This window comes from Sceloporus occidentalis, unplaced genomic scaffold, assembly GCF_023333645.1.
Source record: "Sceloporus occidentalis isolate IW3139 unplaced genomic scaffold, rSceOcc1.0.p SCAF_564, whole genome shotgun sequence".
Taxonomy (NCBI): domain Eukaryota; kingdom Metazoa; phylum Chordata; class Lepidosauria; order Squamata; family Phrynosomatidae; genus Sceloporus; species Sceloporus occidentalis.
Window position 1 is genome coordinate 1 of NW_028317544.1, and position 20,162 is coordinate 20,162.

Consider the following 20,162-nt stretch of genomic DNA (forward strand, 5'->3'; position numbering starts at 1 on the left):
GTTGCACCCCCCAAGACACAGCCCGGAGCAACCGGCAGTGAAAAGGTTACAACGTGCGCCCCCCCAAGACTCAGCCCGGGGCAACCGGCAGTGAAAGGGTTATACCATGTACCTCCAACACACAGCGCGGGGCATCCAGCAGTGAAGGGGTTACACCATGTTCCCCCCCAACACACAGCCCAGGGCAACAACCAGCAGTGAAAGGGTTACACCATGTACCCCCCAACACACAGCCCGGGGCAGCAACCAGCAGTGAAAGGATTACACCATGTACCCCCCAACACAGCCCAGGGCAACAACCAGCAGTGAAAGGGTTACACCATGTACCCCCCAACACACAGCCCGGGGCAGCAACCAGCAGTGAAGGGGTTACACCATGTACCCCCCCCCAACACAGCCCGAGGCAACAACCAGCAGTGAAGGGGTTACACCATGTACCCCCCCCCCCCGCGCCAACACACAGCCCGGGGCATCCAGCAGTGAAAAGGTTGCACCTCCCAAGACACAGCCCGGGGCAGCAACCAGCAGTGAGGGGGTTACACCATGTACCCCCCCCCCAACACAGCCCGGGGCAGCAACCAGCAGTGAAAGGGTTACATCATGTACCCCCCAACACACAGCCCGGGGCAACAACCAGCAGTGAAGGGGTTACAACATGTACCCCCCCAACACACAGCCCGGGACAACCAGCAGTGAAGGGGTTACTTGCATGTTGTTGCGCATTAACCCTCTGGCTGCTTGGTGCCCAGATCCTGCTTATTGCCCCATGGGCTTGAATTTCCCTCCTTGCTCTGTATACTCCAGTCCTGACCCAGCGGGGGGCAGTTTAGTCCCAGCGGGGGGCAGTTTAGTCCCAGCGGGGGGGCAGTTTAGTCCCAGCCGGGGGCAGTTTTGTCTCCTCCCCAGAGTGTTAGTTTTGTGTTTACTGTACACAGCGGGCCCTGATAACATTGCGCAGCAACACCAGGTGTAGTAGACACAGAGCACAGCACCGAGTGCATGGCGGGCCAGGGCAGCAAGTCCTGTGGGACCCCTTGTCTGTATGACGCCCCCCTCCGAAGCGCTGAGCATGCGCTCCCTCCTCACCCGTCCATTAATGCCCAGGTAAGCAGGGGCTTAAAAGTCATTCAGGGGTTAAAGCAGTGGAACTGCGGCTGTGTGCTGATCTGGGTGGAGTGAAGTGGGGGGGGAGTTACCCCCTTTGGGGCAGTTTTTGGATCAGTGGATGCAGGTCGGGAGCCCCCGCCGCCGGGTATCTGTGATGCACGCAAACTGTCACAATATTCTGCTGTAAAAGCTTTAGGGGCAGAAGGCTGGACGTGGGGGGGTAGTGGGGTGTGAGTGGGCGGTGGGGCATTGGGGGTATGAGTGGGCGGTGAGGTATGAGTGGGTGGTGAGGCAGTGGGGTGTGAGTGGGCATGTTGGTAGAGGTGGCTGTGGGGTGTGAGTGGGCGGTGAGGCAGTGGGGTGTGAGTGGGCGGTGGGGTTTGAGTGGGCGTGTTGGTAGAGGTGGCTGTGGGGTGGGCAGTGGGGCATTGGGGTGTGAGTGGGCGGAGGGGTATGAGTGGGCGTTTTGGTAGAGGTGGCAGTGGGATATGAGTGGGCTTGTTGGTAGGCGTGACAATGTGGGGTGAGTGGGTGTGACAGAGGGCGTGGCCGTGAGTATGAGGCGGGTCTCTGAGCGTCTCTGGTATCTCCTGCAGGTTGGAGGTCTCTGTCCGGGGGTCGGCCGGCCGTATCTGTGTGAGAGCGGCCACTGCTGCGGGGAGAGCGGCTGCTGCACCCACTACTACGAGCTGTGGTGTAAGTCACCCCTGTCTGTGTTTCCTCCCCGGGGTTGTGACCCCAGTCTGTGTTTTTCCTCCCCGGGGTTGTGACCCCCGCCTGCTTTTTTCCTCCCCGGGGTTGTGACCCCCGCCTGCGTTTTTCCTCCCCGGGGTTGTGACCCCCGCCTGTGATTTTCCTCCCCGGGGTTGTGACCCCCGCCTGTGTTTTTCCTCCCCGGGGTTGTGACCCCCGCCTGTGTTTTTCCTCCCCGGGGTTGTGACCCCCGCCTGTGATTTTCCTCCCCGGGGTTGTGACCCCCGCCTGTGTTTTTCCTCCCCGGGGTTGTGACCCCCGCCTGTGTTTTTCCTCCCCGGGGTTGTGACCCCCGCCTGTGTTTTTCCTCCCCGGGGTTGTGACCCCCGTCTGTGATTTTCCTACCCGGGGTTGTGACCCCCGCCTGTGTTTTTCCTCCCCAGGGTTCTGGCTCCTTTGGTCGGCTCTGATCCTGCTGAGCTGCTGCTGTGTTCTCCGCCATCGTAGAGCCAAGTATCGCCTGCAGCAGCAGAGGCAGCACCAGATCCACCTGATCGCCCTCCAGCGCGCCTCCCCCTCCCCCCCGTCCGTGCTGGATCTCAGTGAGTGTCGCCTGCCCTACTGCCCCTGCTTGTTACCCCCGCGCATTGTAGTGCCCCCTCACCCCCCTGTACTGCCCCCGGTCCCCTGTGTCTCAGCCGTCACATGCAGCCCCCCCCACTCAGCTTCCTGGTCGTGCCTTTATAGCACCTGTTACCCCCACCTTGTATAACCCCCACCCCCTGTATTACCCCCATTCAGTGTTAGCCCCACCCCATATTACCCCCATTCAGTGTTACCCCCACCCTGCGTTACCCCCCATCCACGTTGACTGAATGCCTTTTCTCTCCTCACAGGGGCATTAGCGTCCTGCAAACTGCCAGCCTATGAGGAGGTGGCATGCCGTCCCACCACCCCTCCACCCCCTTACAGCGCCGCCCCCCCGACCTCTCCACCCCCTCCATCGCATGCCGCCGGCCTCAGCGTGGACCCCCCCGCCAGCTGCTCCTATTCTGTGCAGGTCACGGACGAGACGGACACCAGCCACGGAACTACCCCCAGCGAGGGGGGCAGCTGGCCCCGGAGCCCCGAGGAGGGGGGGGAGTGTAGGCCTCTCTCCAGGAAGTCTGCCTTCTTGCCGTATGTGGACTTCTTTGGAGGCAGCGGCCACCCCTGCTGGGAGGAGGATCAGTGCTCCAGATGCAGCCAGCTGACTGGAGGCTCTGGCACAGACGTTTGCCGCTGCCACATCCGGGAGGGCGAGGAGACCCAAGATGCCCCTGGGGTGGAGCGGGGCCGGGGAGCCACCGGGTGACAAAGGGCCCGCCGAGGCCAGCGGTGTTGGAAAGCTGTCCGTGGAGTGGCTGGTGGCTGAACCCGCGCCGGTCGCTTTGGCCCTCGTCCTCCTGGTCGCATCCTGAAAGAGCGACAGTATGGAGAGTTCTGAAGAGGAACTGCCCCGGGGTAAATAATAATATTTATTCTGCCCCAGCATCCAGCTGGGGCAGATCCCCCTAGTCTCCCGTCATGTCTTGGTGCAACTTCTACCACGTGATGGAGCAGCAACTAAACACCTGGAAAGCGGGGCAGTTCCCCTGAAGGGTTAAGTTGCCCCAAAAGACCTCGGGCTGTCCCTGGGGCAGATTGTGCAGAGCTGATTAATATGGGGGGGGGGGGGGGGGTCTGTTTCTGCCCAATAAAGCATTTAAAGACATTAAGTGTTCTTGTGTTTTTTGACCCATGGGGGATGCTGGGGGTTACTTTACCGCATATACAATGCGGGGGAGGGGGTTATATTACCGTATATACAGCGCCGGAGGTTATATTACCATATTAACGTATATACAGCGTCGGAGGTTATATTACCGTATATACAGCGCAGGAGGTTATATTACCGTATATACAGCGCAGGAGGTTATATTACAGTATATAGAGCGCCGGAGGTTATATTACCGTATATAGAGCGCCAGATGTTATATTACCGTATATAGAGCGCCGAAGGTTATGTTACCATATATACAGCGCCGGACGTTATATGACAGTATATACAGTGCAGGAGGTTATATCACAGTATATACAGTGCAGGATGGTATATCACCGTATATACAGCGCCGGAGGTTATATTACCGTATATACAGCACTGGAGGTTATATTACCGTATATACAGCGCCGGCGGTTATATCACAGTATATACAGTGCAGGAGGTTATGTTACCGTATATACAGCGCCGGAGGTTATATCACAGTATATAGCGTGCCGGAGGTTATGTTACCCTATATAGACACCGCCGGAGGTTATATTACCGTATATATACAGCGCCGGAGGCTATATTACCGTATATATACACTGCCGGAGGTTATATTACCGTATATACAGCACCAGAGGTTATATTACCGTATATATACACTGCCGGAGGTTATATTACCGTATATACAGCACCAGAGGTTATATTACCGTATATATACACTGCCGGAGGTTATATTACCGTATATAGAGCGCCAGAGGTTATATTACCGTATATAGAGCGCCAGAGGTTATGTTACCGTATATACAGCGCAGGAGGTTATATTACCGTATATATATATATATATATATATATATATATATATATATATATATAGATACAGCACTGGTGGGGTTGGCAGAGGAGGAGTTAATCTCAGCAGTACCAATCAGCATGGAGTTCAGAATAAGGAAGCAGTTTTGTCACAAAGTATTTTATTGGCCGGGGGGGGGGTGATCACACCCTGCACAGCAGGGAAAGCGTTAATAAGTCACATGTACAGTGGAGACCCATAACAACCGCATTGTGGACTTTAAAATGTTCTGACAAGGGTTAATGTATTGTGGACCCACCCCCTGCTCCAGGGGAGGGTTGGCAGCCTAAGGCCTGGGGGGCAAGTCAAGTGAAGTGGCTCCGCCCCCTCACACTCACCTTTCACCCCTCACGCTGCTCCCATCACTATGCGGCCATCAGACTGCTGGAAAACTGATCTAAACGGCCGCTGGGTGCTGATGCCACCGGCCGGAGCTACTTTAATCATTTTTTTTTATTTATTTAATATGCCGGATCGCTTGCCATATTAAAAATAAATAAATAAAGTATTAAAGTAGCGCCGGCCGGCAGCATCAGCACCCAGCGGCCGTTTAGATTCGATTTCCAACAATCTGATGGCCGCATAGTGATGGGAGCAGCGTGAGGGGTGAAAGGTGAGTGCGAGGGGGCGGAGCTTTCACCCCTCACGCTGCTCCCATCACTTGGCGGCCATCGCATACGGCCGCTGGGTGCTGATGCCGCCGGCCGGCGCTGCTTTAATACTATTTTTTTTTTTTATTTAATAGCCGATCCGGCTTCCCATATTGTAGGCGCATCAGCACCCAGCGGCGGTTTAGATTAGATTTCGGGCGGCCTGGGGGCAATTGCCCCCCTGCCCAGCTCCCTGAGCTCCACGCTCTCTCCCCATCTCAGACTCCCTGAGCCCCGCCTTTTAAGCCTTTCCATGCTTCGGGGGACACTGCCCTTTAAAACACATCTCCCCTCAAACCGCCAATCATTCGTCGCATCGTGCCCCCCATGCCCCGCCCCCTCAGTACTGCTCCGCCATGACCAGGACGATGAGGGAGGACCAGCCCGTGAAGGGGTAGCAGCCCTGGCCCCGGCCCGTCTCGTCGTGGTACTGCTCCCACAGGAAGCCCGTGTCTCGGTACTGCCGGTACAGGTTGGCCAGCAGGTTCTCCCGCAGCTCCCGGTACAGATCCCGGGCCCTCTGCCGGTAGGGGCCCTCCAGGCGGGAGTACGCGTGCAGGGCCCGAACGGCCAGGTAGTTCATGTTCATCCAGATGGGGCCACGCCAGTAGGGGGCGTCATGCTCGGTGTTGCGCTGCATGTATAGGGGGCTGCTCTTGGCCAGCGAGCGGAGGCCGTAGGGGGTCCACAGCTGGTCGGCGTCTCCTAATTGGTCGAGCAGGCGGCCGAGATGCGGCCAATCAGGAGCCAGAACCTGGAGGAGGAAGGGGAACAGAGACACGTATCCCAGAGAGCCCACGAACTGCAGCCTTGGGCGCTTCTTCACCACCCGGACCAGCCTCGGCGGCGGGAGGGCGCGGGGGTCCTGGCCAGGAAGCGGCCGCGGTCTCTCCCACTCCAGCGCCACGTTCTGCGTGTGGTTTCCGTAGTCCGCGTACGCCCCCAGCCTCTGTGACCAGTGCAGGCGGTCGAGCAGCGCGTTGTCCGTGAGCGCCCGCTCTGTCTCGCGGTACAGACCGCCGTCTTCCCCCAGCAGCTCGGAGATATCCGCCATGACCCGAGACGCCAGAGCCATCCAGCAGCGCAGGTCCACGTGCCTCTCGTCCTCCGACGGGTGGGAGGCACGCGGATAGTCGTCCAGGCCGGAGGTCAGGGTTTTTGGGTTGAGGAAGCGGAGAGGATCCGTGTCTCTGCCCCGCCAGCGGTACGTGTGGGGGAGGGGCCCGGCCTGCGTCGTGTTGAACCAATCGTACCAGGTTTTGAGGCGGGGAAATGCTCTGCGCAGGAAGGCGGCCCCCTCCCCCAAGGAGTCCGGCGTGGCCAGCAGCTGGCTCAGGGCCAGGAACAGGGTCGGGGGGTTGGCGTTCTCATCGTGCTGGACCACAAACTCATCGGGCACTTTGCTGCGAGCTTCAGGCCCCAGGATCTGCTCCCGTGGGATCCAACCATCGGCATTCATCAGGTCCAACCAGTGGCCCAGGGACTGCCAGGCGAGGGCCGGGTCCCAGCGGGCGATGAGCATCAGGTGGAAGCCCTCGTCCCACAGGAAGCCACGAGGGAAGAAGGAGCGAGAGGGCACGGCGGTGTAGAGGGGCGCCGGGGGGTAGAGGACAGGCTCCGGATTGTAGGGGGACTGGACCACCGAGCGGCCGTAGAAGTAGCCCATCCCCCCCACCATGTTGGACAGGGCAGCTTTGGCGAAGGCAACCTGCTCCGGGGCAAATCCTTTCTCCTCCAGCTGAAAGGTGCGTTGGAAGCGCCTCTCCATGGCGGCGCGGTGTCTCTCCAGCTCGCGGCTCAGAGCCTCTCCGGCCAGGGGCCCCGGACGCTGGACAACACTGTCCGACTCAAACAGGACCTCGGCGCGGAAGGGCAGCTGAAAGGTCACTTGGTGAACCACAAAGTAGGAGTGAGTGGGGGCCGGCTGGGGGCCAGGCGGGGGCCGGTACGTGTCCAGGCCAAAGTAGCGTTTCTTCTTGGCGCCGGAGGGACCCCCAGCCGCCGCGGGGTGAGTGAAGCCGTCTCGCAGGCTGCGGCGCACCAGGTCGGTCAGCGTGTGGAGGCCGCCGCAAGCAGTGGACAGGTGGTTATAGCTGAGGAGAGAAGCCACACATTAGCGTCAAGGAGGGGGGTAGGGGCGGCAAGCGTGTGGTGCTGGCATACCTGGCGTGGCCCCCGGGGGCCGGCTCGGGGAAGCGCACCGTGAATCCTCCCAGCTCCTCGGAGGTTCCCGTCACGCGGCTCAGACGCCCGTTCGCCTCCACGTGGGGAGTCAGCTCTCCCTGGCCGTCCGTGGCAACGTAAAACAGGAGGGAGACCAGCTGTCCGGCGGGGGCCAAAGCCTGCGGGGCGAGAGAAAGGGGCAGCCCCACGTGAGACACGGCGTGGACGGGCGGCCACGGGGGACGAGACAGCAGGGGCCCCACTAACCTGAGGAGCCACGGTCACCCTCCAGCTCCAGTCTCCTCCGTGGTCTCCCCCCGGCCTCTTGACGAACTCCGTGGTCAGCGTGAAGCCGCGATCCCTGACCTCCTGGATCCCGAAATTCACCCCGTCATGCAGGAGCCACCCGTAGCGGGGCAGCCCGTCGCTCTGCTCACACGTGTGCCGCAGGGCCGCGGGCCCCGACTGCGCCATCCACATCACGCCTGCAAGAGAGATGCGCGTCACGCCGGGCGGGGGAGGGGCAGCTGGACACAAAGGGTTAAGCGAGGATTCCCGCACCCCCCCCCCGTACCTGTGACCACCGAGCGAGGACTCCGAGTCTTCATCCCGAAGTAAACCTGCGGCCGGTACGAGCCCCAAAACGTGACCGGGGGGTGGCTGTCCGGGGCAATGACGGGCGGCGCGGGGTGAGGGGTAACGACCCGGAGAGCCCGCCTCCACCTCACGTACCCCCCGTACCCGTACGCACCAACAGCCACAGTGCAGCACAGCGCGGCCACCACTACCACGCCGCTCCATCCTCGCGGGGGGGGCGCAGCCTTCCGGGGGGGAGGACAAGGACGGGGGTCGCCCCCAACGTGGCGTCTGCGCTCCCGGGTCATGCTACACGCTAAGGACACGGAAAGAGCTGCATGAGAGATACATTATACAGGGGGCCGGTCACTGATTTATCTATACAGTATACAGGGGGCCGGTCACTGATTTATCTATACATAATACAGGGGGGCGGTCACGGATTTATCTATACATTATACAGGGGGGCAGTCACTGATTTATCTATACATTATACAGGGGCCGGTCACTGATTTATCTATACATTATACAGGGGCCGGTCACTGATTTATCTATACATTATACTGGGGCCGGCTCGCTGATTTATCTATACATTATACAGGGGGCCGGTCACTGATTTATCTATACATTATACAGGGGGCCGGTCACTGATTTATCTATACATTATACAGGGGGCGGTCACTGATTTATCTATACATTATACAGGGGGCGGTCACTGATTTATCTATACATTATACAGAGGCCGGCTCACTGATTTATCTATACATTATACAGGGGGCCGGCTCGCTGATTTATCTATACATTATACAGGGGGACAGTTCGCTGATTTATCTATACATTATACAGGGACCGGTCACTGATTTATCTATACGTTATACAGGGGCCGGTCACTGATTTATCTATACATTATACAGGGGCCGGCTCACTGATTTATCTATACATTATACAGGGGCCGGCTCACTGATTTATCTATACATTATATAGGGGGCCGGTCACTGATTTATCTATACATTATACAGGGGCCGGTCACTGATATAGTTATACATTATACAGGGGCCGGTCACTGATTTATCTATACATTATACAGGGGGCCGGCTCACTGATTTATCTATACATTATACAGGGGCTGGTCACTGATATATCTATACATTATACAGGGGCCGGTCACTGATTTATCTATACATTATACAGGGGCCGGTCACTGATTTAACTATACATTACACAGGGGCCGGTCACTGATTTAACTATACATTATACAGGGGCCGGTTTTACATGAGGCAATCGATCACCCACATGCCCCCTACTATCACATGACCAGAATATTTACCACCAATGCCGAGGAAACCTTCTGAAATGCCCGGTTCTCATACCTGCTACCGGTTTCGTTTAGGAAATACCTGCCAGCCAATTACTAGCCGTCCCGAAGCTGTGCGTACCAAGCCTCGCTCTAATTCGCATTCTGTGATTGGCTGAAGATGAAGGCGTGGTTATCAGAGACACGTATAACATAAGCCGAGATCTAAACACCCAGAACGCGCGAGTCCAAAGTTCTTTGCCTCGGTTGCTATCGCCGGTGACCCTAACCGTCTGTATAACCCCACCCGTCTCCGGTCACCGTCTCTGTAACCCCACCCGTCTCCGGTCACCGTCTCTGTAACCCCACCCGTCTCCGGTAAAGGGTTAACCATTTTTATACCGCCACCTATTACCTGCAATGGGGCAGCCATCTTTATACTCGGTTATTACTGGTAGGGGGCAGCCGTCTTTATACTCGGTTATTACTGGTAGGGGGCAGCCATCTTTATACTCATTTATTACTGGTAGGGGTCAGCCATCTTTATACTCATTTATTACTGGTAGGGGCAGCCATCTTTATACTCACTTATTAGTGGTAGGGGGGCAGCCATCTTTATACTCATTTATTACGGGTAGGGGGGCAGCCATCATTATACTCATTTATTACTGGTCGGGGCAGCCATCTTTATACTCATTGATTACTGGTAGGGGGCAGCCATCTTTATACTCATTTATTACGGGTAGGGGGGTAGCCATCATTATACTCATTTATTACTGGTCGGGGCAGCCATCTTTATACTCATTGATTACTGGTAGGGGGCAGCCATCTTTATACCCTCATTTATTACGGGTAGGGGCAGCCATCTTTATACTCATTTTTTACTGGTAGGGGGCAGCCATCTTTATACTCACTTATTAGTGGTAGGGGGCAGCCATCTTTACTCATTTTTTACTGGTAGGGGGGCAGCCATCTTTATACCCTCATTTATTACTGGTAGGGGCAGCCATCTTTATACTCATTTATTACGGGTAGGGGGCAGCCATCATTATACTCATTTATTACTGGTAGGGGGCAGCCATCTTTATACTCATTTTTTACTGGTAGGGGGCAGCCATCTTTATACTCACTTATTAGTGGTAGGGGGGCAGCCATCTTTATACCCTCATTTATTACTGGTAGGGGCAGCCATCTTTATACTCATTTATTACGGGTAGGGGGGTAGCCATCATTATACTCATTTATTACTGGTCGGGGCAGCCATCTTTATACTCATTGATTACTGGTAGGGGGCAGCCATCTTTATACTCATTTATTACTGGTGGGGGGGGCAGCCATCTTTATACTCATTTGTTAGTGGTAGGGGGCAGCCATCTTTATACTCATTTATTACTGATAGGGGGGGGCAGCCATCTTTATACTCATTTTTTACTGGTAGGGGGGGCAGCCATCTTTCTACTCATTTATTACTGGTAGGGGGGGCAGCCATCTTTCTACTCATTTATTACTGGTAGGGGGCAGCCATCTTTATACTCATTTATTACTGGTAGGGGGGGCAGCCATCTTTATACTCATTTATTACTGGTAGGGGGCAGCCATCTTTATACTCATTTATTACTGGTAGAGGCAGCCATCTTTATACTCTCATGTATTACCGGTAGGGGGCAGCCATCTTTATACTCATTTATTACTGGTAGGGGGCAGCCATCTTTATACTCATTTATTACTGGTAGGGGGGCAGCCATCTCTATACCCTCATTTATTACTGGTAGGGGGGCAGCCATCTTTATACTCATTTATTACTGGTAGGGGGCAGCCATCTTTATACCCTCATTTATTACTGTAGGGGGCAGCCATCTTTATACTCATTTATTACTGGTAGGGGTCAGCCATCTTTATACTCATTTATTATTGTAGGGGGCAGTCATTTTTATACTCACTTATTACTGGTAGGGGCAGCCATCTTTATACTCATTTATTACTGGTAGGGGGGCAGCCATCTTTATACCCTCGTTTATTACTGGTAGGGGGGCAGCCATCTTTATACCCTCATTTATTACTGGTAGGGGCAGCCATCTTTATACTCATTTATTACGGGTAGGGGGGTAGCCATTATTATACTCATTTATTACTGGTCGGGGCAGCCATCTTTATACTCATTGATTACTGGTAGGGGGCAGCCATCTTTATACTCATTTATTGCTGGTGGGGGGGGCAGCCATCTTTATACTCATTTGTTAGTGGTAGGGGGCAGCCATCTTTATACTCATTTATTACTGATAGGGGGGGCAGCCATCTTTATACTCATTTATTACTGGTAGGGGGGCAGCCATCTTTATACTCATTTATTACTGGTAGGGGGGGCAGCCATCTTTCTACTCTCATTTATTACTGGTAGGGGCAGCCATCTTTCTCTCATTTATTGCTGGTAGGGGGCAGCCATCTTTATACTCATTTATTACTGGTAGGGGGGGCAGCCATCGTTATACTCATTTATTACTGGTAGAGGCAGCCATCTTTATACTCTCATGTATTACCGGTAGGGGGCAGCCATCTTTATACTTATTTATTACTGGTAGGGGGCAGCCATCTTTATACTTATTTATTACTGGTAGGGGGCAGCCATCTTTATACCCTCATTTATTACTGGTAGGGCGGCAGCCATCTTTCTACTCTCATTTATTACTGGTAGGGGGCAGCCATCTTTATACTCATTTATTACTGGTAGAGGCAGCCATCTCTATACCCTCATTTATTACTGGTAGGGGGGCAGCATCTTTATACTCATTTATTACTGGTAGGGGGCAGCCATCTTTATACCCTCATTTATTACTGGTAGGGGGCAGGCATCTTTATACCCTCATTTATTACTGTAGGGGGCAGCCATCTTTATACTCATTTATTACAGGTAGGGGTCAGCCATCTTTATACTCATTTATTATTGTAGGGGGCAGTCATCTTTATACTCACTTATTACTGGTAGGGGGCAGCCATCTTTATACTCATTTATTACTGGTAGGGGGCAGCCATCTTTATACTCATTTATTACTGGTAGGGGGGCAGCCATCTCTATACCCTCATTTATTACTGGTAGGGGGGCAGCCATCTTTATACTCATTTATTACTGGTAGGGGGCAGCCATCTTTATACCCTCATTTATTACTGGTAGGGGGGCAGGCATCTTTATACCCTCATTTATTACTGTAGGGGGCAGCCATCTTTATACTCATTTATTACTGGTAGGGGTCAGCCATCTTTATACTCATTTATTATTGTAGGGGGCAGTCATTTTTATACTCACTTATTACTGGTAGGGGGCAGCCATCTTTATACTCATTTATTACTGGTAGGGGGGCAGCCATCTTTATACCCTCATTTATTACTGGTAGGGGGGCAGCCATCTTTATACCCTCATTTATTACTGGTAGGGGCAGCCATCTTTATACTCATTTATTACGGGTAGGGGGGTAGCCATTATTATACTCATTTATTACTGGTCGGGGCAGCCATCTTTATACTCATTGATTGCTGGTAGGGGGCAGCCATCTTTATACTCATTTATTACTGATAGGGGGGGCAGCCATCTTTATACTCATTGATTACTGGTAGGGGGCAGCCATCTTTATACTCATTTATTACTGGTGGGGGGGGCAGCCATCTTTATACTCATTTGTTAGTGGTAGGGGGCAGCCATCTTTATACTCATTTATTACTGATAGGGGGGGCAGCCATCTTTATACTCATTTATTACTGGTAGGGGGGGCAGCCATCTTTCTACTCATTTATTACTGGTAGGGGGGGCAGCCATCTTTCTACTCTCATTTATTACTGGTAGGGGGGGCAGCCATCTTTCTACTCTCATTTATTACTGGTAGGGGGCAGCCATCTTTCTCTCATTTATTACTGGTGGGGGCAGCCATCTTTATACTCATTTATTACTGGTGGGGGCAGCCATCTTTATACTCACTTATTAGTGGTAGGGTGGCAGCCATCTTTATACTCATTTTTTACTGGTAGGGGGGCAGCCATCTTTATACCCTCATTTATTACTGGTAGGTGCAGCCATCTTTATACTCATTTATTACGGGTAGGGGGGTAGCCATCATTATACTCATTTATTACTGGTAGGGGGCAGCCATCTTTATACTCATTGATTACTGGTAGGGGGCAGCCATCTTTATACCCTCATTTATTACCGGTAGGGGGCAGCCATCTTTCTACTCATTTATTACTGGTGGGGGGGGCAGCCATCTTTATACTCATTTGTTAGTGGTAGGGGGCAGCCATCTTTATACTCATTTATTACTGATAGGGGGGGGCAGCCATCTTTATACTCATTTATTACTGGTAGGGGGCAGCCATCTTTCTACTCATTTATTACTGGTAGGGGGGGCAGCCATCTTTCTACTCTCATTTATTACTGGTAGGGGCAGCCATCTTTCTCTCATTTATTGCTGGTAGGGGGCAGCCATCTTTATACTCATTTATTACTGGTAGGGGGGGCAGCCATCTTTATACTCATTTATTACTGGTAGGGCGGCAGCCATCTTTCTACTCTCATTTATTACTGGTAGGGGGCAGCCATCTTTATACTCTCATGTATTACTGGTAGGGGGCAGCCATCTTTATACTCATTTATTACTGGTAGGGGGCAGCCATCTTTATACTTATTTATTACTGGTAGGGGGGCAGCCATCTTTATACCCTCATTTATTACTGGTAGAGGGGCAGGCATCTTTATACTCATTTATTACTGGTAGGGGGCAGCCATCTTTATACCCTCATTTATTACTGGTAGAGGGGCAGGCATCTTTATACCCTCATTTATTACTGTAGGGGGCAGCCATCTTTATACTCATTTATTATTGTAGGGGGCAGTCATCTTTCTACTCATTTATTACTGGTAGGGGGGCAGCCATCTTTATACTCATTTATTACTGTAGGGGGCAGCCATCGTTATACTCATTTATTACTGGTAGAGGCAGCCATCTTTATACTCATTTATTACTGGTAGGGGGCAGCCATCTTTATACTCATTTATTACTGGTAGGGGGGCAGCCATCTTTATACCCTCATTTATTACTGGTAGGGGGCAGCCATCTTTATACTCATTTATTACTGGTAGGGGGCAGCCATCTTTATACTCATTTATTACTGGTAGGGGGGCAGCCATCTTTATACCCTCATTTATTACTGGTAGGGGGCAGCCATCTTTATACCCTCATTTATTACTGGTAGGGGGGCAGGCATCTTTATACCCTCATTTATTACTGTGGGGGGCAGCCATCTTTATACTCATTTATTACTGGTAGGGGTCAGCCATCTTTATACTCATTTATTTTTGTAGGGGGCAGCCATCTTTATACTCATTTATTACTGGTAGGGGGCAGCCATCTTTATACTCATTACTGGTAGGGGCAGCCATCTTTATACTCATTTATTACTGGTAGGGGCAGCCATCTTTATACTCATTTATTACTGGTAGGGGCAGCCATCTTTATACTCATTTATTACTGGTGGGGCAGCCATCTTTATACTCATTTATTACCGGTAGGGGCAGCCATCTTTATACTCATTTATTACTGGTAGGGGGCAGCCATCTTTATACTCATTTATTACTGGTAGGGGGCAGCCATCTTTATACTCCTTTATTACTGGTGGGGGCAGCCATCTTTATACTCATTTATTACTGGTGGGGGCAGCCATCTTTATACTCATTTATTACTGGTGGGGGCAGCCATCTTTATACTCATTTTTTACTGGTAGGGGGGCAGCCATCTTTATACCCTCATTTATTACTGGTAGGGGCAGCCATCTTTATACTCATTTATTACGGGTAGGGGGTAGCCATCATTATACTCATTTATTACTGGTAGGGGGCAGCCATCTTAATACTCATTGATTACTGGTAGGGGGCAGCCATCTTTATACCCTCATTTATTACCGGTAGGGGCAGCCATCTTTCTACTCATTTATTACTGGTGGGGGGGGCAGCCATCTTTATACTCATTTGTTAGTGGTAGGGGGCAGCCATCTTTCTACTCATTTATTACTGGTAGGGGGGACAGCCATCTTTCTACTCTCATTTATTACTGGTAGGGGGCAGCCATCTTTATACTCATTTATTACTGGTAGGGGGCAGCCATCTTTATACTCATTTATTACTGGTAGGGGGGGCAGCCATCTTTATACTCATTTATTACTGGTAGGGCGGCAGCCATCTTTCTACTCTCATTTATTACTGGTATGGGGCAGCCGTCTTTATACTCATTTATTACTGGTAGGGGGCAGCCATCTTTATACTCATTTATTACTGGTGGGGGGCAGCCATCTTTATACTCATTTATTACTGGTAGAGGCAGCCATCTTTATACTCTCATGTATTACTGGTAGGGGGCAGCCATCTTTATACTCATGTATTACTGGTAGGGGGCAGCCATCTTTATACTCATTTATTACTGGTAGGGGGCAGCCATCTTTATACTTATTTATTACTGGTAGGGGGGCAGCCATCTCTATACCCTCATTTATTACTGTAGGGGGCAGCCATCTTTATACTCATTTATTACTGGTAGGGGGGCAGGCATCTTTATACCATCATTTATTACTGTAGGGGGCAGCCATCTTTATACTCATTTATTACTGGTAGGGGTCAGCCATCATTATACTCATTTATTACTGGTAGGGGGCAGCCATCTTTATACTTATTTATTACTGGTAGGGGGGCAGCCATCTTTATACTCATTTATTACTGGTAGGGGTCAGCCATCTTTATACTCATTTATTATTGTAGGGGGCAGTCATCTTTATACTCATTTATTACTGGTAGGGGGGCAGCCATCTTTATACCCTCATTTATTACTGGTAGGGGTCAGCCATCTTTATACTCATTTATTATTGTAGGGGGCAGTCATCTTTATACTCATTTATTACTGGTAGGGGGGCAGCCATCTTTATACCATCATTTATTACTGTAGGGGGCAGCCATCTTTATACTCATTTATTACTGGTAGGGGTCAGCCATCTTTATACTCATTTATTATTGTAGGGGGCAGTCATCTTTATACTCATTTATTACTGGTAGGGGGGCAGCCATCTTTATACTCATTTATTACTGTAGGGGGCAGCCATCGTTATACTCATTTATTACTGGTAGGGGCATCCATCTTTATACTCATTTATTATTGTAGGGGGCAGTCATCTTTATACTCATTTATTACTGGTAGGGGGGCAGCCATCTTTATACCATCATTTATTACTGTAGGGGGCAGCCATCTTTATACTCATTTATTACTGGTAGGGGTCAGCCATCTTTATACTCATTTATTATTGTAGGGGGCAGTCATCTTTATACTCATTTATTACTGTAGGGGGCAGCCATCTTTCTAGTCATTTATTACTGGTAGGGGCAGCCATCTTTATACTCATTTATTACTGGTAGGGGGCAGCCATCTTTATACTCATTTATTACTGGTAGGGGGCAGCCATCTTTATACCCTTATTTATCACTGTAGGGGGCAGCCATCTTTATACCCTCATTTATTACTGTAGGGGGCAGCCATCTTTATACCCTCATTTAGTACTGTAGGGGGCAGCCATCTTTATACCCTCATTTATTACTGGTAGGGGGCAGCCATCTTTCTAGTCATTTATTACTGGTAGGGTGGGCAGCCATCTTTATACTCATTTGTTAGTGGTAGGGGCAGCCATCTTTATACTCATTTATTACTGGTAGGGGGCAGCCATCTTTATACTCATTTATTACTGGTGAGGGGGGCAGCCATCTTTATACTCATTTATTACTGGTAGGGGGCAGCCATGTTTATACTCATTTATTACTGGTAGGGGGCAGTCATCTTTTTACTCATTTATTACTGGTAGGGGGGCAGCCATCTTTCTACTCTCATTTATTACTGGTAGGGGCAGCCATCTTTATACTCATTTATTACTGGTAGGGGGCAGCCATCTTTTATACTCATTTATTACTGGTGGGGGCAGCCATCTTTATACTCATTTATTACTGGTAGAGGCAGCCATCTTTCTACTCTCATTTATTACTGGTAGGGGGGCAGCCATCTTTATACTCATTTATTACTGGTAGGGGGCAGCCATCTTTATACCCTCATTTATTACTGGTAGGGGGGCAGCCATCTTTATACCCTCATTTATTACTGTAGGGGGCAGCCATCTTTATACTCATTTATTACTGGTAGGGGTCAGCCATCTTTATACTCATTTATTATTGTAGGGGGCAGCCATCTTTATACTCATTTATTACTGTAGGGGCAGCCGTCTTTATACTCATTTATTACTGTAGGGGGCAGCCATCTTTATACTCATTTATTACTGGTAGGGGCAGCCATCTTTATACTCATTTACTACTGTAGGGGGCAGCCATCTTTATTATCATTGATTAGTGGTAGGGAGCAGCCATCTTTATACCCTCATTTATTACTGGTAGGGGGGCAGCCATCTTTATACTCATTTATTACTGGTAGGGGCAGCCATCTTTATACTCATTTATTACTGGTAGGGGCAGCCATCTTTATACTCATTTATTACTGGTAGGGGCAGCCATCTTTATACTCATTTATTACTGGTAGGGGCAGCCATCTTTATACTAATTTATTACTGGTAGGGGGCAGCCATCTTTATACTAATTTATTACTGGTAGGGGGCAGCCATCGTTATACTCATTTATTACTGGTAGGGGGGCAGCCATCGTTATACTCATTTATTACTGGTAGGGGCAGCCATCTTTATACCCTCATTTATTACTGGTAGGGGGTAGCCATCTTTATACTCATTTATTAGTGGTATGGAGCAGCTATCTTTATACTCATTTATTACTGGTAGGGGCAGCCATCTTTATACTCATTTATTACTGGTAGGGGCAGCCATCTTTATACTCATTTATTACTGGTAGGGGCAGCCATCTTTATACTAATTTATTACTGGTAGGGGGCAGCCATCTTTATACTAATTTATTACTGGTAGGGGGCAGCCATCGTTATACTCATTTATTACTGGTAGGGGGGCAGCCATCGTTATACTCATTTATTACTGGTAGGGGCAGCCATCTTTATACCCTCATTTATTACTGGTAGGGGGTAGCCATCTTTATACTCATTTATTAGTGGTATGGAGCAGCTATCTTTATACTTATTTAATTCTGGTAGGGGGGCAGCCATCGTTATACTCATTTATTACTGGTAGGGGCAGCCATCTTTATACCCTCATTTATTACTGGTAGGGGGTAGCCATCTTTATACCCTCATTTATTACTGGTAGGGGGTAGCCATCTTTATACTCATTTATTACTGGTAGGGGGCAGCCATGTTTATACTAATTTATTACTGGTAGGGGGCAGCTATCGTTATACTCATTTATTACTGGTAGGGGGCAGCCATCATTATACTCATTTATTACTGGTAGGGGCAGCCATCTTTATACCCTCATTTATTACTGGTAGGGGGCAGCGATATTTATACTCATTTATTGCTGTAGGGGGCAGCCATCTTTATACTCATTTATTACTGGTAGGGGCAGCCATCTTTATACTCATTTACTACTGTAGGGGGCAGCCATCTTTATACTCATTTATTACTGGTAGGGGCAGCCATCTTTATACTCATTTATTACTGTAGGGGGCATCCATCTTTATATTCCTTTATTACTGGTAGGGGCAGCCATCGTTATACTCATTTATTACTGGTAGGGGCAGCCATCTTTATACTCATTTATTACTGGTAGGGGGCAGCCATCTTTATACTCATTTATTACTGGTAGGGGGGCAGCCATCTTTATACTCATTTATTACTGTAGGGGGCAGTCATCTTTATACTCATTTATTACTGGTGGGGGGGCAGCCATCTTTATACTCATTTATTACTGGTAGGGGGGGCAGCCATCTTTATACTTATTTATTACTGGTAGGGGGCAGCCATCTTTATACTCATTTATTACCGGTAGGGGCAGCCATCTTTATACTCATTTATTACTGGTAGGGGGCAGCCATCGTTATACTCATTTATTACTGGTGGGGGCAGCCATCTTTATACCCTCATTTATTACTGGTAGGGGGCAGCCATCTTTATACTCATTTATTACTGTAGGGGGCAGCCATCTTTATACTCATTTATTACTGGTAGGGGGCAGCCATCTTTATACCCTCATTTATTACTGGTAGGGGGCAGCCATCTTTATACTCATTTATTACTGTAGGGGGCAGCCATCTTTATACTCATTTATTACTGGTAGGGGGCAGCCATCTTTATACTCATTTATTACTGGTATAGGCAGCCATCTTTATACCCATTTATTACTGGTAGGGGGGAGCCATCTTTATACTCATTTGTTACTGGTAGGGGGGGCAGCCATCTTTATTCCCTCATTTATTACTGGTAGGGGGCAGCCATTTTTATACTCAATTATTACTGGTAGGGGGCAGCCATCTTTATACTCATTTATTACTGGTAGGTGGCAGCCATCTTTATACTCATTTATTACTGTAGGGGGCAGCCATCTTTATACTCATTTATTACTGTAGGGTGCAGCCATCTTTATACTCATTACTGTAGGGGGCAGCCATCATTATACTCATTTATTACTGGTAGGGGGCAGCCATCTTTAGACTCATTTATTACTGGTAGGGGGCAGCCATCTTTATACTCATTTATTACTGTAGGGGCAGCCATCTTTATACTCATTTTTATACTGGTAGGGGGCAGCCATCTTTATACTCATTTATTACTGGTATAGGCAGCCATCTTTATACCCATTTATTACTGGTAGGGGGAGCCATCTTTATACTCATTTGTTACTGGTAGGGGGGGCAGCCATCTTTATTCCCTCATTTATTACTGGTAGGGGGCAGCCATCTTTATACTCAATTATTACTGGAAGGGGGCAGCCATCTTTATACTCATTTATTACTGGTAGGTGGCAGCCATCTTTATACTCATTTATTACTGTAGGGGGCAGCCATCTTTATACTCATTTATTACTGTAGGGTACAGCCATCTTTATACTCATTACTGTAGG

The 20,162-nt window shown here is 49.9% G+C and overlaps 2 protein-coding genes across 2 annotated transcripts; one reads left to right on the forward strand and one right to left on the reverse strand.

Moving 5' to 3' along the window:
* The first annotated feature begins 999 nt into the window (after positions 1–999).
* On the forward strand, positions 1,000–3,154 carry LOC149271107 (uncharacterized). The gene is made up of 4 exons (XM_089507621.1): positions 1,000–1,104; positions 1,704–1,803; positions 2,244–2,402; positions 2,697–3,154. The coding sequence occupies exons 1-4, from the start codon at positions 1,000–1,002 to the stop codon at positions 3,152–3,154; spliced, it is 822 nt and encodes a 273-aa protein (XP_089363747.1).
* A 2,272-nt stretch (positions 3,155–5,426) lies between these two features.
* Positions 5,427–8,133, reverse strand: LOC149271108 (mannosyl-oligosaccharide glucosidase-like). Its single transcript, XM_089507622.1, has 4 exons — positions 7,824–8,133; positions 7,517–7,734; positions 7,250–7,428; positions 5,427–7,179 (listed from the first exon to the last, which is right to left on the reverse strand). The coding sequence occupies exons 1-4, from the start codon at positions 8,131–8,133 to the stop codon at positions 5,427–5,429; spliced, it is 2,460 nt and encodes an 819-aa protein (XP_089363748.1).
* Between the last annotated feature and the right edge of the window lie 12,029 nt (positions 8,134–20,162).

Bases quoted from the DNA above. Each gene is read 5' to 3' on its own strand.
- LOC149271107 (XM_089507621.1), top strand. From the start codon at position 1,000: ATGGCGGGCCAGGGCAGCAAGTCCTGTGGGACCCCTTGTCTGTATGAC. The intron at 1,105-1,703 runs GTAAGCAGGGGC...TATCTCCTGCAG, and splicing joins ACCCGTCCATTAATGCCCAG to GTTGGAGGTCTCTGTCCGGG. The intron at 2,403-2,696 runs GTGAGTGTCGCC...CTCTCCTCACAG, and splicing joins CCCGTCCGTGCTGGATCTCA to GGGCATTAGCGTCCTGCAAA.
- LOC149271108 (XM_089507622.1), bottom strand. From the start codon at position 8,133: ATGACCCGGGAGCGCAGACGCCACGTTGGGGGCGACCCCCGTCCTTGT. The intron at 7,735-7,823 runs GTACGGGGGGGG...TCTCTCTTGCAG, and splicing joins TCCTCGCTCGGTGGTCACAG to GCGTGATGTGGATGGCGCAG. The intron at 7,429-7,516 runs GTTAGTGGGGCC...CTCGCCCCGCAG, and splicing joins GGGTGACCGTGGCTCCTCAG to GCTTTGGCCCCCGCCGGACA.